Raw genomic sequence first — 23,740 nt, 5'->3', positions numbered from 1 at the left:
CAAACAGGGATCACCTTCAGAGGACATGGGTCACATGACACGCTCACAAGATGCCAAGGATGTGAGCAGGACAGGGGGATAACGAACAAATCACACCACCAAGCCAACAAATGTAATTGTTGGTGATTCTACTAAAATAAATACCAATGTGAATGGTAACAGAAACACCCAAATATACTGCTTGCCTGTGAAATTTAATGATTGGTGATACAAAATCCCAGAAATTCTGACTGCCCACAAAACTGTAAACAGGATTATTATTCATGCTGGATGAAATTGCATCTCCAAGGAACAGACAGAAACACTTAAACGGGACTGAACTGCTAAAAATGCTGGGCTCCACAAATATTGAAACATATATCAGTGGTTATTTCCCATCAGTCAAATCAGGAGCAAACCGATTTGGCAGACTACTAGGACTAAACAGTTGGCTTTCAATTACTTGTCCCTTACATGAGGGAAACTTCATTGACAACTTCAATCTGTTCTGGGAGCATTGAGACATTTTCAGAAAGAATGGATTTATCTTAACAGATCAGAACTGTGACAAAATGCAAGGAGTTAGCACCATCCAACACAACAACAGACAACAACCTTACTACAGTGATTCCAGCAAGCCATAGTGATAATATTTCTACAGCGCCTGCCTGCACAGTGAATTGCCTCTTGGGGATAATAAAGATTCCTTGAACTTGAAGTTGACTCTATACAGGCTTCCCTCCGGACGAAGATGACCCTGATTAAACTCCACTCCCTCCCATGGGGGACCTTGCCACAAGGCCTGTCTGTGATGGGGACTCCAGTCTCTGTGCAATCTCTCCTATCTGAGCCACCAAAGTTTATAACTCCTGCAGAGTGGTCCTAGGTGTCTTGGTAACCAACCTCTCCAGTCTTCTTTGTCGTGGCAATTTTGATAACTGCACTAAGTTAATGGGTGAGCTGGCCAAACACAAAGCACTCAGTACTCTATTCAGCAAGTTTTATTAGCACATTCGTATTCCATACACCGCACAATCCCGAATGGCTCTTTCACAATACAACAAAGTCCCATACACCGCTAGACTTATATCTGTTGTATTTCCCAGCATCGATTCTTCAGCAAGTCTCAATGTAGTCATATCTCCCTGCTCTAAACCTCACATCAGGACAGACACCACTGAACCACATGTTCCCCTCAATCATGGTGTTATCAGAGTTAAATTCACAGAGTCAGTTCCCACAATGCCTTGCGTCTTGAGTACCAAGTAGGTCGCCGCCTACTTCATGCCCCACCATGCAGGAAACACCAACTTTCCTTCACATCTTCTTGTCAGGTCACTCAGATTGTGAGGACATCCAGCTCTAGGCAGATTTAAACAAGTGCCATACTGTTTTCACTTTGATATTAAAGAGGGTTTTTTTGCAAATTCTTTTTTAAAAGGCCAAATTATATTGACCATGATTTCATGTGCAAAAGCAACAAAAGGGTGAAACATCCAAGGGGTATCAGCACCCAATGACCTGGTCTAAAGATGACACCGAAATTATCCGCATAATACCATAACTAAAACCCAGCCCATCCCCCGACACATTACTTTATTATGTCATTGGATGTTATTCCTCAACCTCTTGTATTGCCCCTACACCCACTGCATTTTTTAAGCAGACATTCCAGCATCTCAAGTCATGTCCTACAGATTGTAAATACATCATTCTAACAGGCATCTTCCTAGATTCATTCAAAACACTTTTCTCAAAGAAAACAACATCCTGGAGGAATTTCAATCAGAGCATGTCACAGCACTTACTAAGACAATTAGTGACCTCAGACTAAACTTCTTGTCCTAGACCTTAATTCAACATTCAACGTGGATAGACCATGATATCCTAATTAATCATCTAAAAATGTTACTTGATCTTTCTGACTGTGTATTAAACTGGTTCAGAACATACATCAAAGGGAGAAAGTTTTACGTCAGGCTTGGAGATCATGACTGAGAAACATGACACCTACTTTGGAGTTCCACAAATGAGCTGCCTTGGTCCATTATTGTTCTTGCTCTGTATTCTGCCATTTGGAGAAACAGGAAAAACAATGTATGTTTCCATAGCTACATGGATGATAAGCAACTGTAAATTTCTGCTGAGGCAAATGATGCTGCAGCTATTAACTCCATTTGTGCCAAAATGATAAATGCTGAGAAAACTCACTCCCAGGATTAAGCCTGAAGTTACTAGTCTTCATGTTATCATCGACTCAGAATTATGTTTTTGTCACCTTTTTAATGTGACACTTAAACCTGTGATCTTTCACCCTAGAGACAAAGCTAAAATATGACCGCAATGACTGCAATGCACTCTTTACAGGCCTTCCCCCACAAAACACGGAGAGACTTCAGCTCATTCAAAACTCTGAACTCTCTCAATATTTGACTATATTGAGCAGAACCAAGAGGAGAGAGCCCACTTGTCCAGTGATCGCTACTATGCACTGGCTTCCAGTAACATTTAGAATTGATTATAAGGTCCTCTGGGCTTATGAGACCATACCTAACAACAGAAGCAGTAAACCTCTTTATGCATGCTGTGATCTTCTCCTACATAACACTCGTTTAATAAGCTGGTCACAAGCAAGTATGACTCTGAACCCTGTAACCAATTGAGTCCATTTACAAACAGACAGTAAAAAAGCTGCACTAAAGGCCTGTAGAGATTACCGTTGCCACGCAGTACAAAAGTTAAACTAATACAGTTTTATAGTGTCAGACCAACGTTGGGGAGAAACTGGATGTTGTGCTCTACACACTCAAATACATTTGTACTGACACCATTGAGCATAAGCCATGTTTCGACTAGTGGCCACTGGGATAGTCTCAGGCCACACCTCACCACATCTCAAAAGTCCGCTGACTCTGCATGTCTTCTTTACAAGTTAGCCCCCTGAGGGATTTAGAGACTCCGGAGGTGACGTATGGTTTTTGCCATCGCTAACTGTGCACAACGTCAGCAGCTGAAAGCAGCATGGCTAATTATGCACAGAGTCTCTGCTGATCATAAACATAGTGATTATGAATTAATGGCATCACTAACTGTGTACAGAGTGTCCGGTGCTTCTTGTAAACAAACAGAGATCGCTTAGTGAACACCTCCTGTAGCAGCAACACATACACACTGTACTGCTACAGAGCTAACTGTAGCTAACTGTGGCTAACGGCGGCTCTTCTTAACAAGCCTCCAGCTAATTAGCGGCTCGTTAAGAAGAGTAAGAAGGAGTCGTTGGATTTGTCTCCAGTCGCTTTCTTGTAAAATAGTCGCTAAGGGGGTCTGAAAAGTCGCTAAATTCAGCAACAAAGTTGCTAAGTTGGCAAAACTGCTTCGCCGGCTATTACAAATGGCGTGTGTTGTTGTCGTGTAGAGTACTACGTCACATCCTGCTTAGTGATCTATCCAATCAGTAACCAGGCTGTTTTCAGGGGAGAAAAAAGACCCTGCTCTTCCACTGGGACGAAAAAAGTCCAGACAAAAGCCAGTTCCGGACTGCTCGTATCAGCCCTAAAGTCAGAAGATCTTTGGGGGAAGAAGACATCAGGTTCAGGACCAACACTGTTCAGGGTCTAAAATTGATTGAGCCAGAAGGAGCTGTTACAGACATGGTTTCTTCCTCTATCCACTCTATTCTTTTCCGTCTTGGAAAAAAAAAATTAACAAAGCAAATCTGTAAAGTAACCTGCTGAGATCATGCTCATTTCCTTTCACTTGATTAAAGCCAGACAGTGATCACATACTGGGGCTTATTATTCCATTACTGATTCTGTGAGCATTTTCCTTAAATTACGCCTGGATTGAATTGTCCAGCGACAGATATAATGGATGTGATTTCCCATTTGGGTATATGCTATATGTGTGGAGTATATATTTGTGTTATATTTGTTACTTTACTGCTGTTGTTTACGTTATGTGTATTGTGTTTCATCCCTGACATAAGCTATGTTTACTTGAAGACGATGATTTATTTACTATCTATCAGATTCATGGTAAACTGTACTGTGTCTGAGCAACATTGAGAGTTCAATGATGAGTGCTGACTCAGTGGTAAGCAATCAGTACGCCATGCTCACTGTGAATGATCTGTTTTCCTTCCTCACCATACGGCTCTCCATCAGCTCTGCTAAGTGTTTGCTCTTACGTGTACTTCCTTGACCTTCGACAATAATAACATAGAAATATGAGTCACTCATTAGGAAGAGAAATCAACTCATCATTTTCTAAACTCTTCTGAATCTGCTAACCTGCCTGGTCAAAGTTTTCAAATGTAAAAATCAGGGTAAACACTGAGGACCATCTCTACATTGGAGTCTGTATGATTTCATAGTGTTGGGCGGCAGTTAGAGTACTCAAATTACTTTTATGTTGTAACAAGTAATGATGAAGCAGAGTCAGTGCGAGTTAGCACGGATGCTAGCACGTTGTCGGAGCAGCCTTCTGCGAGCTGCGAACATCGAACTAGTGGATTTAATCCAAAATGGTTAATGTTCCGTTAGTTAGACTATTTACATTGCAGCGCACATAGAGAAGCACTGACTTTCAGTGTTAATTAAACACACCATAAGGCGATACAGTAAGAACGTGTTAGACCCACCTTCAAAATAAATCAAACACATGTAGCTTTCAAAAATAAAAGCACATGGATGTGTTGGCAGAGTCCACCACAGAATTTACAAGAAGACTGTCAAAATATGATACCTTAAAGAATCCTTATTCTCCTTTACAATAATTCTCTCAAATATGCAATGATTAAGATATAATAGTGGCAAACGAATGTGCGAGAGGCACCAAATTTAGGCTTTTAGGCTTTTTAAAAATGTTTTGCTGGGGAGTATGCCCCCGGACCCCCCTACTTTGTTTGGGTCCCCTCATCATAGTCTCAGAAAATCTTGTGGGAAACACTGGTTCCAAAGGCTTGACAGACTGGACAGATAAGAAATTGCCCAGCAGTATGTCCAGGGTGATGAAAGGAGGAGAGATGTTTTTGAATCCTTCATTGAGTCAGCTTCAGCTAAAGTCAGTAAATTTGTTTGGCTGCCCTGGGAATTTCATGTACAAACTTCTTTTTATTTATGTAATATGTTGGTTGTTGTTCACACTACAGTTCTTTAAAAAAAAAAAAAAAAAAACATATTTGGGTTAAGGAATGGAGTGGAAAAATAACTCATTGAGTTGAAAACATTTACTGACAGATTTGTCACCCCCAGAACAAAAATCCCATCTGCGCCTCTGGTTTTACCCCTTGGCCATGTTTGCACTTTTACATTTATGTTAATTTATTTACTTTTAAAGGTGACCAGCAATTTTTTTAAAGATTCACTAGGGTTTAACTTAAGTGAAAACAATTGATATTATTTATTTTCATTGTGGTTTTTTTATTTGTTGTTAACCGTATTTCAAGATTTGCCAAGATTGTGCCTTTTTGTAAGACTCTACATTTAGGTATTTTAATAAATGGCTTATAATAACACATAATCGTCATAATTTCAAAATTCCTGTCAACTTTTAACATTTTTTTTTTTACAAAAACACAGTGGACTGCCGGTGGGATTCTCTACCACCAGGCAAGTTTTCTGGGGGAAACCCTGAAGTGCATTTAAATTAGGGTTGTCAAAAGTATCGACACTTTTTTGAGTATATAAAATGTTGTATCTGGATACAATACTCATTTTCAAAAGTATCGAGTATCTGAAGGTTGTTATCATAGTTGCAGTTTCTTTTCGCACAACTGTTTTTTTATTATACATATTTAACCTGTGGTTCTTTTAATTTTTACATGTTGCATTTTCTTGTTAATAAAAATACTTCTGTTAAATTTTGGGGTCTTTGTTTTTATCCTGGTGGTATCGAAAATGGTATCAAGTATCAAATATATATCAAATATACCCGGCGGCCCGGGTTCGAATCCGGCTTAGAGCCCTTTCCCGCATGTCTTCCCCTCTGTCTCCCGCTTTCACTCTCAATATCTCCTGTCAATAAAGCTACAAAATGCCCGAAAAAATATATATATATATAAAAAAAAGCATCAAATATTTTCCTGAGTATCGCTATCGAGTTGAACATTTTAGTATCGTGGCAACCCTAATTTGAATAAGTGATTGGGCGTTCCCAGTGACACACCTGGTAGAGCACATACCACAGAGGCCCAGTCCTTGTAAGCGGGCGGCCCGGGTTCGAATCCGGCTCGGAGCCTTTTCCCGCATGTCTCCCCCTCTGTCTCCCCCTTTCACTCTCGTTATCTCTCCTGTCAATAAAGCTACAAAATGCCCCAAAAATATCTTTTTAAAAAAAAAGTAATTTTGGAAGTACTTTTCATATCGAGTAACTTAGTAATGCAACTAGTTAAGATTTTTGGTTGTCTTAAAAGAAACTTTCCCGAACACTGGTCCTGGTTTGTAATGTATTTTCTCCCTTGACACCCCTGAAGATGCACAGCTGTGACTTAAAGTCCCCAAGTGGTAGTTTCTGTTTTGGGTAGCTCACAAATGACCAAACAGCTCAGTCCCATCTGTCTACCCCACCAACAGACATGCTATAGTGTAAACAAAACACATTCATTACAGTTGGGAATGTTTACATTGGTTTTAGTAACACGTTGGTCACACAGCTGCAAAGGTACTGATGATGGAGAACTGTACCAAACACACACACACACACTGTAAACACACACACACACATGCTCTCAGTCCGGGAAAGACAGTTTTCAAGTTGATGGATTGATGCCTTGCTCAAGGACAAAACAACAGCAGCTGTTGTGGAAGGGGAGTGTGTTTCTGCTCACTCTCATTATCATGTGTATCCAGTTACTCTGCTGTTTAAAGAAACACTCCTAATCCTATTACACTAATCCTGCATCCATTATCACATATCACAACCAAGGTTATAATAGATTTGGATTTTTCATGAGTTTTAGTTTTAGTTTTAATGAGTTTTTAGAGTGAGTTTGCCAGTTTTAATTAGTTTATATTTGAAAATGCTTAGTATTAGTTTAGTTTTTATTAGTTTTAGTTTTTTTGTAATGTTGCCTTTATTTCCTTTGTCTGATCCATCTCAGCCCCAATAAGGTTTTTAAGTCATAAAACCAGATTCAGTTAGTTATCGTTTGTTTTTTTTAACTCTTGTTTTTATTTTTATTTCAGTTAACGAAAATGTTTTTTAAATTCTAGTTTTCGTTATTTCGTTAGTTTTCGTTAACTATAATAACCTTGATCACAACTATCAACCAGCACATCATGCATCTGAATGTCTTTAATATTTCAGGTTTCTAGACTATTCAGATAAACTTCTGGATCATCAACATTACCCAGTACTCTGATATGATTACACTTGTTTTTTGACTAAGCAGAGCACACATACACACACATGCATGCACCCTTGTTGAGTCTACATTGAAGGCTATGTGCTTCCTCAGCTGCTGTCAGCTGTCACATGGCTGTCAGCAGCTCCTGCTGGGGAATACAAACACACACACACACACACACACACACACAAACATGCATTCTTCTTCTGTATGACTGTTTCTTCTGCGTCACAAACAGGAGGTTATTCTCATTCCCCTTTCACCTCTTTATTCATCTCATCCACACACACATGACTGCACATACACAGGCCCAGTTAGGGTTAGCTTGTCACACTCCTCACAGGGTGCCTGATTAGCCTGATTTACATTAAAACATGGCAGCAGTCACAGACACAGGTAACTTTGTGCAACATTTTGTAAAATCCCATTCAAATGACTGATTAAAGAAAGATACCAACAATCATCAAGCAAGGAGCATATTCATTAAAAACACGCAATATTATGTATCATTGGTCATAACTAGGGGTGTGACGAGATCTCGTGCCACGAAATCTCGAGAGATCAAACTCGACGGTATTTCTCGTCGAGTTAAAAATCTGTCTCGCCAGATTTGTGAGCTATTCAAACTGAGCTGAGTGTATCGTCAAACCCCTTGTCAACTATACTACCATACTGATGACTTTGTATTCATGACTTTGTACTCATGAACATATTGTTTTATGTTACCAATTCGAACTTGGAAGTGTGTAAGGATGATAAATGTAAAACCTGTTATTTTATGCTTGATTTGTCTTGGATTGGACTTAAACAACTTTGAAGTTCAGCGATGGAAATGGTCTAAAAACACAAGCTATAGCTCCAGTTCAAACTCTTGTTGTAAATAATATAATAATTAGAATATAATATGATATCATATAATAAGAACAAGAAAAATAACTTTATTTATACGGCACCGTCACCGTTTTCAATGTGTTTACAAAGTGCTTTGACAAAGATAGTCCAGAAGAAAGATACCCAGAAGGCAATATAACAAATTGGTATTAAACCACTTTGGTAATGGCTGAGTCAATTAAAATATAATATAAAAATTATTTCTTGCTTTTTCTAAAATTAAAGTACAGAAAAAAAGTATTCTTACTTCTGCCATTTGATAATGATTCACAGCAACTTTTTGAATACATTTAAACATGGATTGGTAGATTGTAATGTCAATCAATACTCTACAAAGCAAATTAAGATCATAACTCATATACAACAACTTCCTTACTGACTACTAATAAGCAACAATTCTGAGGTTATTGAGGGAAAACTCTTAGTTAATGGCTTACTGGTTGTATAATAATGCCATGCAAAATAAGGCATTAATAACTACTTAATAATGACTAATTAAGAGCCAATATGTTACTTATTTGCATGCTAATAAACAACTTATTAATGTTGAATATGTGTCCCCTAATATAAAGTGTTATTTTTTTTTATCATTTTGTTTCTTTCTCCAACTGACCATTTGAATTCCCGGCCTCAGAAATATTACAGACGTCTGGGCTCTGCAAGCCTAAAACAAGAAGCTGCATTAATTCAGATGATAAATGTTTGAATGTGGGCTGGCACCAAGGTGACGAGCGTCAGGATGTATGACACAGCTACAGTGTGAGACATTTACATTGAACAGTTTTGAGTATTGTTTCAGCACAGTGATGAAGCTCGCAGCACAGGTCCAGACCTTGACATTTCTCAGTGTCACAAAGCTGACACTGCAGGTTATTTTAAATAATGCCAGCTGTTTCTCTCATTTCAGAAAGAGCAGAAGAATCAACACTGGGACTGATCCCAAAAGTAAAGCTCATAGCTGTGAAACATGTGAGCCAAATGCCTACACAGTGACACTCACAGGAATGAATGCCAGTGGCCTGTATGACTTCAGCAGACTCTAAGTGAATAATACACACATTTGTTACATTTTCAGTTTGTAATTGAAAATGTGTGATTGAAATGAGTGATATTTAGGGACTGACCGTGCGAGGACCCTATTGGAATTGGTCCGTTTATTATTAATATTCTGACGTCAATTCTTTTCCAATCCTTTATTATATTCCAAAACTCACCAAACTTGGAACATACGTCAATACTGGTGGAAAATTATGTATTTCATTGGTCTCAGAAATGGGCGTGCCAAAATGACCTACTAGCAACCCCTAGAAAGCTGAAACGGAGCAGCACCCTATGAGGAACATTCACCTACACAAACAAAATTTGGTACACATATGTATCATGGGGAGACGCACCAAAAAGCCTCTTGGACCAATACCCAAAACTCAACAGGAAGTTGGTCATCTTGAATTGAATACGGCATTTTAGGCGCCTTTTTTTGCCATTTCCATTTTGCATACTTTAACAATCTCCTCCTAGAGATTTAACCTGATCAACCTCAACTTTGGTGAGTATCATGATAAGGCCTTTGGGATCAAAAGTTATTAAAAGCTTTACTGATTGTTACACTATTTGGCCGTGGCATGGCAGCAAAATATGGCGTTTTGGCATAAAACACAAGATTGTCATAACTTTGCCATACTTTGTCTGATCTGGTGCAAACTTCTGCTTTATAAGAGTCCAGCCCTGAACAGTTCTACATGACAATATTTCATAACGTCCCGCCCCTTATGCTTTAAGCATGTCCCCTTTCATACAATTACCACATTGCATACTTTAATGAACTCCTCCTACAGATTTAACCTGATTGACTTCAACGTTGGTCATTACCATCACAAGGCCTTTGGGATCAAAAGTTATTAAAAGCTTTGCAGACAATCACACTATGTAGGCGTGGCATGGCGGCAAAATATGGCGTCTCCCCACGAAACACGAGACTGTATAACTTGACCATACATTGTCCAATTTGTCCCAAATTCCTTACACCTGATGAGGGTCCATTCCTAAACACACCCACATGTCAATATTGACACACAGTCATAGCGCCCCCTACTGGCAACAAGAAGTAACATGTTTTACACCTAGCCTGAGCAGGTTTCACATAGAGACACAAAATTTGATACACATATGTATCATGTGACAAAGGACCAAAAAGTCTCTTGGAGCCATACCTCAAACCCAACAGGAAGTCGGCCATCTTTAATCGAATATGGTGTTGGAAGACATTTTTTGCCATTTCCACGCTGCATACTTTAACCAACTCCTCCTACAGATTTAATCTGATCGACTCCAGAGTAGGTCAGTACCATTACAAGGCCTTTGGGATCAAAAGTTATTAAAATCTTTGCAGACCTTCACACTATGTGGGCGTGGTATGGTGGCAAAATATGGCGTTTTTTTCCATAAAACACGAGACTGTATAACTTGACCATATATTGTCCAATCTGCCTCAAACTTTTCATGCATGATGATGGTCCATCACTGAACAGTTCTAAATAAAAAAATATTTCATAAAGTCTCGCCCCTTATGCGTTGACCACGCCTGCTTTTCATAACTAATGTATAAGGCCTGTAACAAAACAGGCCTTGTATGAAGTACTCTACTTTTTGGCCTTTTTCCTACCAAACAGAAAAACAGCTCATTGCTGAAGTTGGTTTCTGTCATCTATTTCAGTTAGTTCCAGTCTGAGTGAGGCACTCTTCATGAAAAGTAATGACTATAGCTTGTATGTGATTATTCATCCCATCTGAGTAATCGTTTATCCAAACTCAAGGGATGGAGATGTCCGAGAAATCCTTTGTGTTCAGCATGAAATGGAGAAAGTAATGCAGCTTCCCAAAAATGTGCCCTTAAATGGTAATGTGTGACTTTAGGGGCCTCCCGACATGTTTTCATATCTGCACAGTGAGGTCAATGACAGACTTAGAAATTTCACATCCACTCAGCTTGGTAATCTATCCAGTAGTTACCAAAGGAAAGGTTCAGGGGCATCCAGTGTTCCATAAAGAGACTCAAAACAGGAAAAAGCTTCAAAGCCATAACATATTTCATCCCTAAAAATCAACGACCAGTGCCCACACCATGCACACAGCACATCACATCTGATAAATCATATGTTGATCCCACATATGTAAAGGTTTCTTCACACATCCCATGAATCCCGCAAATCACACAGCACTCAAGCCCACTTTAACTAACACATTTACATGGCTGCACTACAAACTCCTTCACATCACCAAACTAGTGACTCTTCTCAATCCAGAAGAACCACCATGAGACAAACACAACTTACAGTTTGCAGCTTGGAGTTCTGCTCCCCCGACGCGTCGCCGTTTGGTGCGTCCAGGGCGCAGCGGGCCGACCGTAGAGCTCCCCAAGGCGGACGGCCGGGAGCCGGAGAGTCCCCGAGGCAGAGGGCGCTGAGCACCCGGCATTCTTGCCTCTGTTTGAGCAGCTCCAGCTCACATAAACCAGCCAAACTGGCCTCCAGCCGCTCCTTATTCCGACTGCGCTCGGCTTTCATGGGCAGAGAGAAAGCTGGCAACATGACTCCAAAATATCCTGGTAGCTTTTGTAAAGACATCCCTCCTCACTCTTTCTTTTTTCTTCTCTTGTCTTCTCTCCTCTCCTCTTCTCTTCTCTTCTCTTCTCTGAATAGCCACAGCAGAGCAGCGGCGCCTGCAGCTTTCAGCGCAACTCTCCGACGCTGACCCAGTCCCCTCCTCGAGCCTGAGCTCCGCTATACAGCAATGAAGTCAGTTTGAAGTTGGATAGTGAACGCTTGACCCTGTTCAGGCAGGAGGAGCTTAGCTCACCTCCAGCCTGGGCCTCAAAAGAAGGGTATGAAGTACTTCTTAAATACACATTTTAATAAGCCTACTTTAATAAGCTACTGTTGAGAAATACATTGAGGAAACCTTTAGAATTAAATTATCTGACTCCAACATAAAACCCTCACCTATTTCTCTGCGCCGATCGTTTGATGGGGAATGATGAGCAGGAGACGTCTGAGTTCTCAGTTTAACTTCATTTTATTACAATAGGTCAAGAAATGTGCAGCTACAGAGTCTCTGGATTCAATCTACATGTCCCTGATTACACATTAGGCTGGTCAGTTCATGAAGTCTGGAACAGTCTAATTTCCCTTGAACCCATTTTTATAACCTAACAGAGGTTTAAAAAAAATGTAGGTAGATCTCTCCAGAAGTCGCCTCCTCTTGATCCGCTGATTTGTCAGTTTAATCAGTACATGGACACGTCATGTCACCAAGCAGAGAAGACAGTTATCTTTTGCTCAGCACATCATGTCTGTGACCTGACCTGTTAACAAAACTTTCAAAACACAAACTCCTGCCTTGATATGACCTGCAGAGATATTACTGGAGACACAGATTTTGCAATAAACAATAAAACATAAAATATATATGTGTGTGATTATAGACTCTTACTCTAAGTGGGACAGAGAAAGTTTAAGTTTAATCATAGTTTAAAAACAATATTAGCACATGAGCATTATAGCAAAGCATCTTGCATGATTAATCTATAAATGCAGAGAGGGCACATTGACACATATAGTGAATTACGCACACATAGATAGTGACCTACGTCAACAGAGACAGACAACAGACAGAATAATAGCTTATTTCTAACACTACCTATATTATAAATTGTTTCAAAAAGTATACTAAATTAGTCTCGTGTAGCACTGATTTTTGATTCATTTGTTTTACATGAATATTTTAATCCAAGATTATGGTACTTATAAAATAATAATAAAAACTTCATCACCAGTTCTTGAAACTTAGTCATGAATTCTCCATGTTTCACATGTTCACAGCAAGAGGGTCGGGGGTTTAAGCCCCTTCTCTGTGGAGTTTGCATGTTCCCTGTGTCCCACAGTCCAAAGACATGCAGCTTAGGTTTAACTGGCTACTCTAAATTGCCTGTAGGTGTGAATGAGTGAATGAGAGTGTGAATGGTTGTCCGTCTCTACGTTTCAGCCCTGCCATAAACTGCCGACCTGACCACGGTGTACCCCTGCCAGCTGGGATTGGCTCCAGCCCCTTGTGATCCGAGTTCGGATGAACGGTTAAGGAAACAAATGAATGAATAACCAAAATAAGTGTGCTACATGAGACCAATTTAGTGGTTTTTTTTATCACAATGAATTCCCACTGATACTGGCAAGTTAGCAAGAAGTACTGAACAAATATGGGTCCTGTTTCATTGTTTTGACAGTAAAACTTTAAAGATTCCTAAATCAGCACCCACCATTTAAACAGGAGGGCTGGGAGGTGAGATACAAGGTCATAATAGTTTTGGATTTTTTATTAGTCTTAGTTTTAATTTCGTTGTGAATTTTTGTTTTCAAATTGAGTTTGTTTTAATAATTTTTTAGAGTGAGTTTGCTTAGTATTAGTTTAGTTTTTATTAGTTTTAGTGTTAGTTTTAGTTTTTTGTAATGGGCTATGTGTTGGGTGCCAGGTGCAAAGAGGTCATAATCTATTTTGCCTTTATTTCCTTTGGTTTTTCCATCTCAATAAGGTTATTAACTCTTACAGTTCCAGGTGATTTGAATTTTGGTTGGAGTGTAGACATCCCAGTCTCAGTAAACATATTTACCATGTGTTCCTGCATGTTCACTAACAGAATCCTCTTTCTAATAGAAACACTGGATTATGTATGAAAAAAGTTGACAAAGAAGAAAACGAAGGACATTTTCACTATCATTTTAGTGAGTTTTAGTTCGTTTTGTAACAAAACAATACAGTTTCAGTTAGTTATCGTTTTTTTTAAAACTCTTGTTGTTGTTTTTGTTATTTTGTTAGTTTTCATTAACTATAATAACCTTGGTGAGATAACCAGCCAATGAGTAAAACTGTGAAAGAAGAAAAGGCTCAGAAGTGAATGACTCCCCAACAGCCAGCTTAAAACCATCTTCAGCACAGACTCAGCTGTGTGCTATCACTTAGACAGCTGTTGGTGGAGCCTCTGAAGGCATGTAGCCATTGTTGGCGCCTTAGCCTCTTATTACTAAAATGAATGCTGAGCTCAAATAAATACAAATATAATAAAAATTAACGACATAACCTAATGATGTCACAACATAGAAACCACTTCTATGTGATAGCATGTGCACTGTTAAAAAAAGATGTCATAGATTTTGATGTGATTACATTTCACTGGAGCTGTATGATTTCATGTGACAAATAAAACCGATTGATTGAAAGATTGAATTGATTTACTTTTATTGCATAATTAAACTATTATACATTTTACACATTCTGGGTTCCTTTTGTGTACAATGAAATAAACAGAGACAAAAAAATAGGTAAATAATTTTTCCATTGTTCATCATTATAATCATTGATCATTTTATTATTAATTTTAATGTAAATTTACCCTGTAGGCCCCTGTGTAGAACTGCCACTGGATGTATAACTGTAGTCTGGGAGAACAGAAGTGCTGAAAATACAGAAATCTCCAAAATGACCAGAGTTTTTGAATCCAAATCACAGCATGGATTTTTCTGTTTCATTCTTAAGGTCTCAATTCTCGATATATAAAAAAAAAAATCACCTAATTCAGCACCAAATGTGTGTAACTGTATCAACCCAAAAATTGCTGCAACAACTTATGGGACATAGTTGAACATGGAAAGGGACTTCAGAAAGAAAAATATGAATGTTTTGATTCAACCATACCCTTAATAGGTTTAATTAATTAATTAATTAATTAAGTCATGTTTATAAGATATTTTTGACCAGAACAACTTCACACATGGTGCTGAGCTGCATCTCAAATTAATATTCAGGTTCCCATCTTTCAAATGATGATCTTTATAAAAGAGGGACGAATAGTAAGGGGTTTAAAACAACAACAAAAAAAACTCAACCAGTAGATGAAATTAATGTACTTACATTGTACTAGCTCTGACTTTTCTGTTGTCACATGAACGCATGGTCGAGTTGGTCAAAGCAGAGAGAAGAGAAAATTACATAAAGAAGTCCATTAATAGGTTAATTTATAATATTACATTCTAAAACATATATTTCATTTTAAAGTACTGTCATGACATGTGACACTCGATGAGAGCACAGGTATTTCTGCCTATTGCACCTCTGACGGTGCCATTGTGCAGGCTGCAGGGTCATCAGCCAGGAGCCATGTAACGCCCGCGAATGTAATAATGCCCACAAACGTAATATACCACAAACGTAATAAAAATCTGCAGCTTTAAATGCAATAACAACACCTGAGCCTCCACCCTTGTCTGTCACAGAGATGGGGGTGAGGTTGGAACTGGGAAGACTTTGCTCTGGGGAGGCTGCTGGTCCAGATGGTGTGTGTCCAAGGCTGCTCAAGGACTGTGCTGCCCAACTGTGTCAACCTCTCCACAAGATCTTCAACCTCAGTCTACAGTTGAGGCGAGTGCCAGCACTGTGGAAGATTTCCTGTGTTGTGCCGGTACCAAAAATAAAATGTCCAGCTGAACTTAATGACTACAGACCAGTAGCCCTCACTTCTCACATCATGAATACCTTGGAGCGGCTGATTCTACGCCTACTGAGAGTTGAAGTCAAAGACAAACTGGACCCCCTGCAGTTTGCATACAAACAACACATGAGAGTGAACGATGCTGTCTTCTACATGCTTCACCGGGCCCTTGCTCATCTGGAGGAAACTGGTGCTTATGTGAGAATCATGTTCTTTGATTATTCAAGCGCATTCAACACCATCCAACCCAACATACTCAAAAACAAGCTGACAGAGATGGGAGTGGATCTTTCCTTCATCTCCTGGATCACAGATTACCTGACAGGAAAACCACAGTATGTCAGGTTGGGGAACTGTGTTTCTGGGACATTAATGAGCAGCACAGGGCCTCCACAAGGCACTGTACTGGCTCCATTCCTGTTCACACTGTACACAGCGGACTTCAAATACAACTCTGAGTCCTGCCACATCCAGAGGTACTCCAACGACACTGCTATTGTGGCACGTATCAGGAATGGACAGGAATCTGAATATAGGGAAAAGCCTTCAGTGACTGGAGTCACAAGAACTATCTCCTACTGAACACCTCAAAGACTAAGGAAATGATCATTGATTCAAGATCATCAAGATCGCTGCCGTCACTTACTTCTGAGCTCCCTACGCTATAGTCGTCTTCTGCCATGATTCCAAAGTTCTGGAAAAGTCCCATGTTGCATTGCGACACTCCCACATGTATTCTGATGCATTTCATTGGCCAAGAGACAGAAAATAGGTGGAAAAAAATACAAATATTACAAAACGACGTATCCGATTTCCCGGCCTTAATGGTAGAATAATGCAACAGTGCTCCCGGTTTTAATGGTAGAAATGCGGTAATGCTTTCCCGGCTTAAATGGGTTAACCTAAAAATGTGTGTGTGTGAAATGTGTATCTGGAGGAGTGTGTGTGTGTGTGTGTGTGTGTGTGTGTGTGTGTGTGAAATGTGTATCTGGAGGAGTGTGTGTGTGTGTGTGTGTGTGTGTGAAGCATGTGTATCTGGAGGAGTGTGCGTGCTTACATGCGCGTGTGTGTGCATGCGTGTATCTGTAACTGTAATCACATCAAAGGATCACAGGCTTTGTGGTCGGCCAATCAGAGCAGAGCAATCAACGGAAATTAACAGCTGTGGAATCTTCTGGCACAGTGACAGCAGCCAGAGGTGGACGGTCTGGAATTTCTGGCCTCGAACAGAAAGCATTTTTGGCAAAACCATAATACCTATCATTGATCTGACTTCACTTTTGAGTGTTGAGTTCTTCCTGAACAGCTACATATGATTTTTTGAAGAAAAATGAAGAAATAGCTTTGAAAGAGCGATCTGACAAAGTGTTTTTTCTACAGAAATCTTCCTGCGTTTTTAATATGGGAGTCAATGGGGCTGTTGGTGCGTGTCGGTGGCGCATCTGTGCGTCCTACGCCCAAACTATAACTCTGACAGCTTTACCAGAGGATTGTGAGTGAGAAGACAAAATTTCCTACATTTCTATGTATAAATTATTTCTGTTGAGTGGAATTTGCAGCCTGGAGCGCAGTTTTCAAATTTACTTTTTGACCATTTTTTTTCTCCCTCTGCGCAATGATGTCACACACTATGACACAAACATTCCATGCAAAACACACCCATTATAATCTCTGAATTTCTCCAAAAATGATCATGGTCATTGAACAGGGATTGTTAAAAAAACTATATGACCTATCCAAACGTGGATTAATACATTGATACACAAGACTTTAAATGGAGTCTCTAGGTGAAATCATGCCAGAGAAGTAGACGTTTGAAAATCTCCAATTATTGTTCTTTTTCGCTCAATTTTTTGGGCCGCTCCATTCACTTCAATGCAAAATTTTGGTCAGTTTTTCGCCACTTACGTCACAAAAATTCGTATTCCATTGAGAAAATTAATAGCACACCGATCCCGATCAAACCGCACATTTTGACATATAATTTAAGATGAAAATTGATGAAATTGCGGCCGGAAGAGGAAGAAGAAAAAATCCACAGTATAACAATAGTACTCAGGGCGAAGCACTGGTGCTCGGTGCGATTGCCCCGTGGCCCTAATAATAAGAAAGAACAGGATAACAATAGTGTGGATGCTGACTCAGCAGATTATCATCTGTTCCGGAAACCTACTTTCATACCTAAATGGCTACTATAGGAACTAGCATCATCACACATGAATAAGTTTATGAAACCTGTTTTCATCCATGTCTCTTGAGGTCAAAGATCAGAGACTGTAAACAGGACTGCAAACAGAGACATATGGCAGAGCTGCAAATTATTGCAAACACTGCACACATACATTGTGCAAAAAACATTGCACTTCTAGAAGAGAAAAGGAAAAACGTATTGCACATGTCACACAGAAAAAAAGCGTATTGCACATGTCATACATGAATGTGAAACGACGTGGCTGAAAAGACACGATTGTGTCAACTGTTTCCGTTTAACATGGCTAAAGCCCTGTTGTAGAAACTGTCCCTCAATCTGTTTGTTTTAAGCATCCTGAAACGAGGGCAGCAGCTGGAACACCCGGTTCCTGGTGTTACTGTCTTTCAGAATGCTGCGTGCCCTTCTCAGACAGCGGGTGCTGTAGAGGTCCTGTAGGGAGGGGAGAGGGTTATAATTATAATTACTATTATTAATATTATTCAAGATGCCATTCACATACCTGCATTTGAAATGTTGTTCCACATTGCCAAACTAAATTGCGCGTGTGACTGAAAAAAAACTGAACTCAAGGGAAAATTTTAAATTCATGTTTTTGAGAGGTTCACTCTTGGAGAGAGAAACAGAGACGGTGAAGGCCACTAGTCCAGTCATTGCAGTGTTCCATACTGACACACCTGATTCATTTGTAGAAAAATGTCTGTGTTTCCATGTACTTTTTATATTCTTTGGCATTTGAAAAATATAGTCCGTTAACATTTAAAATGTGTGTCCTTATTCCCTATTTTAAATTAGGACATATGATAGATTAGAGTGATTGTTTGTGTTAAACTTGTCACTTGTCAGCTTCACTCTCAAAGTGCTGCTTTTTAGTTTTAACTCTATTGAGTCTTAGGCTATTTTGTCCATTTTTGAATCCTTTCCATCCTGCCTGTATACACCACTTAAAAATGTTTAAATGCCATGTTGGGTTTTTTTTTCAGCACAACATCACCTATATGACCTAATAATAATTGATTTTTTATTCTGAGTTACTGGATCAACATTTTGAACCAAAAATAAACAAAGAAAAATCAACATAAATGTGATCTTGTGATTGTGTGTGATCCTGTCATCCAACTCTGGATTTTATTCTAGTGGGACTTTGTGTCTTGTGTGTTTAGCGTAACAATTTTGGTCATTTTGTGTATTTGTAAGTCATTTTGTGTCTTTTTAGTGTCTTTTTGTGTCTTTTTTGGTCATTTTGTATCTTCTTTAGGTATTTTGTGTCTTTTTTTTGTCATTTTGTGTCTTTTTCTGGTCATTTGTGTCTTTTTTTTGTCATTTTTTTTGTCATTTTTTAGTCCTTTAGCCTAACATAAAATGTGATTTGGAATATTTTATTTTTACTTTCAAAACACTATCATGCTCAATAAAGAATTTTAAATGTTGCAAATGTGAACAAAGGTTGCAAATAAAACATATAAGAGGGTTCCATCCAGTTCTATCATTTTATACTAAATATATTTGAGCTTGTCTCCAGTTTTACTTGGTATATCATCATCAAACTGAAACTGGCCTCATGGAGTTTACAGCCAGAACTTTAGAGGTAAATTTACAGTAGGGCTCCACGCTGCTTTGTTTTCTAGTCTGGATGTCATCAAGAAGTCTGGATTTGGAGTTTTTGGAGACTCCAGAGGATTTTTCCCTCACATCTTTCTCCATTGCATCATGCAATAGCAGCCCTTTGCCACTAGAGACCACCATTGGCTGCACAGTGGATTTTAAAACTTGTTCTCTGGCCAATGAAAAATTATTAATTTAACAAGCAACAAGCAAGCCAAGAGACAAGCAGATGGCTGAAATATCAACAAGTTGCACAATGTTTACAGAAGCTCTGCAAAAAGTTTCTCTGTTGGCCTCTGCATAAAACACTGAATGTCCCGCCCCCTCCACCACTAATCTATGTTAGGGTCAACAGTTTGACCCTGAGCTGCTCTGGAGTTCAACAAATAAGGCCCTGCGGTAGCTTGACCTCATTTAGTAGTTTATTTCTCAAAAGATTTTTCATCTGCAGAGCCATAGAATGAGCCTCATTGTGAAATATTTGAATAAGGCTGGCATTGCTTCAATTGTTTTATATTACTTTTATACACTCACCGGCCACTTCATAAGGTACATCTGTTCAACTGCTTAATTCAAATATCTAATCAGCCAAAAACATGGCAGCAAATCAATGCATTTAGACATGGAGACATGGTAAAGACGACCTGCTGAAGTTCAAACTGAGCATCAGAATGGGGAAGAAGCTGACTTTGCTTGTGAGAAAAACCAACTTCCTTTTACAACAGAACTCTGTGGATGATTAAATCATAATTTTGACCTATGATGTTTCTAAAGTTATGTTGTTGAATAATCACACTTCAAAGGGAAAAGAAAGGTGATGTAACACTACTACTGTTATTTGGTGAATATTACCGCAATGACCTTTTAGAGTGCTACTTGAGTTGAGGGCTGCTGGCTAGATGTGCATGTACGCCATGTTGTATGACCTGTGCTAACTTAATAAAACACTGTAAGCACCTGGAGATGCTTCATCCATCGTTTCAGTGTAGTCAGTGTGAAGACACAACAGTATGAAACACAGATCCATCAAAGTCACAAGAGAAATCTATGCTTAATCAAAACTTGTTGAAGCCATTTTTTTTTTATCCGTAATTGATTATGGTGATACTTTGTACATGCATGCAGCATCCTCCATCTTGCACTGCGTTGACTCAGTGTACCATGCGTCACTACGGTTCATTACAAATTCTAAGTCCCTCACTCATCACTGCATTCTTCTAGCCTGGGTATACCCATACTGCGTTGCGCGCTCGAATTTCATTTCGAACCTCCAGGCAGTCTGGCAACCAGAGAGGTTTCTTAGCCCTGTTTTAGGGATCCAATCACAGAACGGGGAGGGACGGCAAGACGATGACGCGTACTACTCGGCACTTGGAAGCTTGTAGTTTTCTTACGGATCCAACATGGCTGCTGCGGACGCGGAACTCTCTTTAGCTGTAGATGATGTTTTAAATAGTTTAGAGTGAAAGTTGAAAGGCGAAAGGTCTCTCAGCGGCTCCGCTGTCCCCCGGCTCGTAGCGAGATCACCGGCGTTACGGTAGCGGGGCTATTAGCCGCTAGCGCCGCTAATCACCGGCGCTACCGTAACGCCGGTGATCTGGCTACAAGCCGGGGGACAGCGGAGCCGCCCAGAGACCTGCAGCAGCTTGTTTATTGCCCATAAAATCAGTGGATGTGTGTGGCTGAATGACATGAGGGGGAATAAAGCGTGAAAATAAATAATCTTGCAGAAAGCGAGAACTGGAGAAGCAAAGCAGCAAGCAACACTCTCTCACAGACACACACACACAACAAACATCAATTTCTGTAGCTCTACTACCTCATCTGGTATAACTGATACGATTGGCTAAGAGCTACCTACAGACACTTTTGATAGACATTCTAAGCGCCCAATAAACGGCTCCGGAGGATCGTAAACCACACCTCCTCTACGGAGAAATTAATGGCTGGTTTCTCATTTGAGATTAGTCTGGTGTTAGCCAGGCTAGCATTCTTCATGATCTAGTTGGTTGGACATCACTCCAAATCTGTAGACAACCCTACTGGTTTAATACTTGTAAAACTTCCTGTGTACCTGTGTAAGCTCCTCTCTGTAAGCTCTGGGACCTATCAGCTTCACTCCAAAGTGGTTTCTCTTAAATCTCCCCCATGTTTCAACTGAACTGGAAAAACTCCATTCTCTTACTCAGCACCCTTGGAATGGAACAATCTACAGAAAAAGACTAAACTAGAAAGTCTGATATCAATCAATGAATTTAAAGCTACCATCAAGACTGTGGTGATCGAGGCACGTGCTTGTTTTTCTTTATAAGGCTCATTATGTTTTAATATTGTGTTGTATTGTACTTGTTTTATTGTGAATGTTAATTTTTTGACACTTGTGTTGAGTTTTGGATGCTATTTTGGCCAGGTCTCTCTTGAAAAAGAGATTCTGAATCTCAATGGGACTTCCTGGTTAAATAAAGGTTAAATAAAAAATAAAATAAAATGAAAAATAGCTTTCACAAAAGGCTCAAGCTCTGTGCTTCTCAGCAATGGAAAAAGTCATGCTCATGGAACTATATAAGGCAGGGGTAGGCAACCTGTGGCTCCAGAGCCACATGTGGCTCTTCAGGCCATCTGCAGTGGCTCCCTGGCTGTGACCAAAACATTTGTATGAAAGAAAAGGTTTATTTGTTTAAGTTTTAATTTTAATTTTAATTTTACATTGGTGTAGACCCAAAGCAATTTGTGTTCTTCAATTGTGAAAATGTGCAGCTTTATACGGCATACAAACATTTTTTTTTTTAACTTTTTGGTCAACTTTAATGTGCATCATAGCTTACAAAAGTCTACGACGTGCAACCTTAACTTCTAAATTTTGACAACTTCAAGTCTAGTGTTAAGTTCCCTAGTCAGGCTAGCTTTCGATTTCAAATCTCCTGAGATATTTGTCAAGTGTCAAGCATCTCATTTGCACTTTGGTTCTCACTGCTTTATGACAAAATCATATTGATAAATGCTAATTATGACCTATTAGTAAAGCTGGTAGGCTAGTTTAGACTTAGTAGGCTGTTTTATTCTCATTGTAAGGTTTGAGATATGGTTTGTGGCTCCATTCCCAAATTTTTTTCCAATTTTTTGGCCAACAGTGGCTCTTTTGCACATAAAGGTTGCCGACCCCTGGTATAAGGGATATAAAAGGATCAGTTAACAAGGTGAAGTTGAGGGCTTGGCAACAAACTGCTGACATAATATAATGCATATTTTTACAAGCCTTCCTATTGTTCTTTTTGGATATTCGGAATACCAGATACAAGACTATATGAGTGATAATATTAGATGTATGTTTAGATATATTGTAGCGGCTGGCACGATGCAGTTGCATCACCTTTTGGCTCATGGGGCTATGCTATGGACTGTTCCTTTTCTATGGTGTTAATGTTCTGTTTGGGTGTGAAAAGTGGGTTTTAGTGTCCGTCTGCTAAGTGTTATTTTCTTCCAAGCATGTTTAAAATTAGCCAGATTGATCAAAATAAGGCAGAACTTCACTTTGCCCAACTCGATGTTAACCCCACACTTGAGTTTAGATTTGACATTCTTCTTCTCTTCTTGTGATTTCAAGCAGTCAGGTCAATGTTCAGGATCAAGCATGAAACATAATGTGATAATGTTTTGGTTTGAAGGAATAATACAGCATTTCATATGCAAGTAAATGTCATACTACATTCTACATATTACTACATACCACTTACATAATGAAGTATTAATATAAACATAGTGATTATCAATATAAAGAAGTATTAATGTGTACTGTCCTACAAAGTCTAACTGCAGTAACTATGCAAAGGGTAAAACTGAGAAAAACTGCTTTGCAACTTTTTTCTCGCAGATTCACCACTTTAAATCTCATAAATCTGAAAAGAATTTTCTTTTAGATTTGCCACATTAATCTCGTAAACTTTTTCTCTCAAAATATTACCCCCCTCTCCCGGGTCCATAGGGTTTTTTTTTTTACACATTCTGGCTGTATGTAATATCCTCCAATATTCTCTAGGGTTGAAATTTGGAATTTGCAAGTATTTCAATGAGTGCCCTATTAAGGGTTAAAGGTAACACTTTAAACAGAAAACTGAAAGAGGAAAAAAACTGTATAACTGCATAATGAATAGACAGCAGCTCTCTGCATATCTCT

The 23,740-nt window shown here is 39.2% G+C and overlaps 1 protein-coding gene across 1 annotated transcript in view; it reads right to left on the bottom strand.

Moving 5' to 3' along the window:
- LOC131986152 (dapper 1-like) overlaps positions 1-11,881 on the bottom strand; it is a 31,456-nt gene extending 19,575 nt beyond the window's left edge. The window contains exon 1 of the mRNA XM_059350971.1: positions 11,548-11,881. Within this exon, the coding sequence (XP_059206954.1) occupies positions 11,548-11,838 (291 nt within the window). The 5' untranslated portion in view covers positions 11,839-11,881. The remainder of the gene's footprint in view (positions 1-11,547) is intronic.
- Between the last annotated feature and the right edge of the window lie 11,859 nt (positions 11,882-23,740).

This window comes from Centropristis striata, chromosome 15, assembly GCF_030273125.1.
Source record: "Centropristis striata isolate RG_2023a ecotype Rhode Island chromosome 15, C.striata_1.0, whole genome shotgun sequence".
Classification (NCBI taxonomy): Eukaryota; Metazoa; Chordata; class Actinopteri; order Perciformes; family Serranidae; genus Centropristis; species Centropristis striata.
The sequence above is the reverse complement of the archived record's forward strand: the minus strand, read 5'-3'. Positions and strand labels throughout refer to the sequence as shown.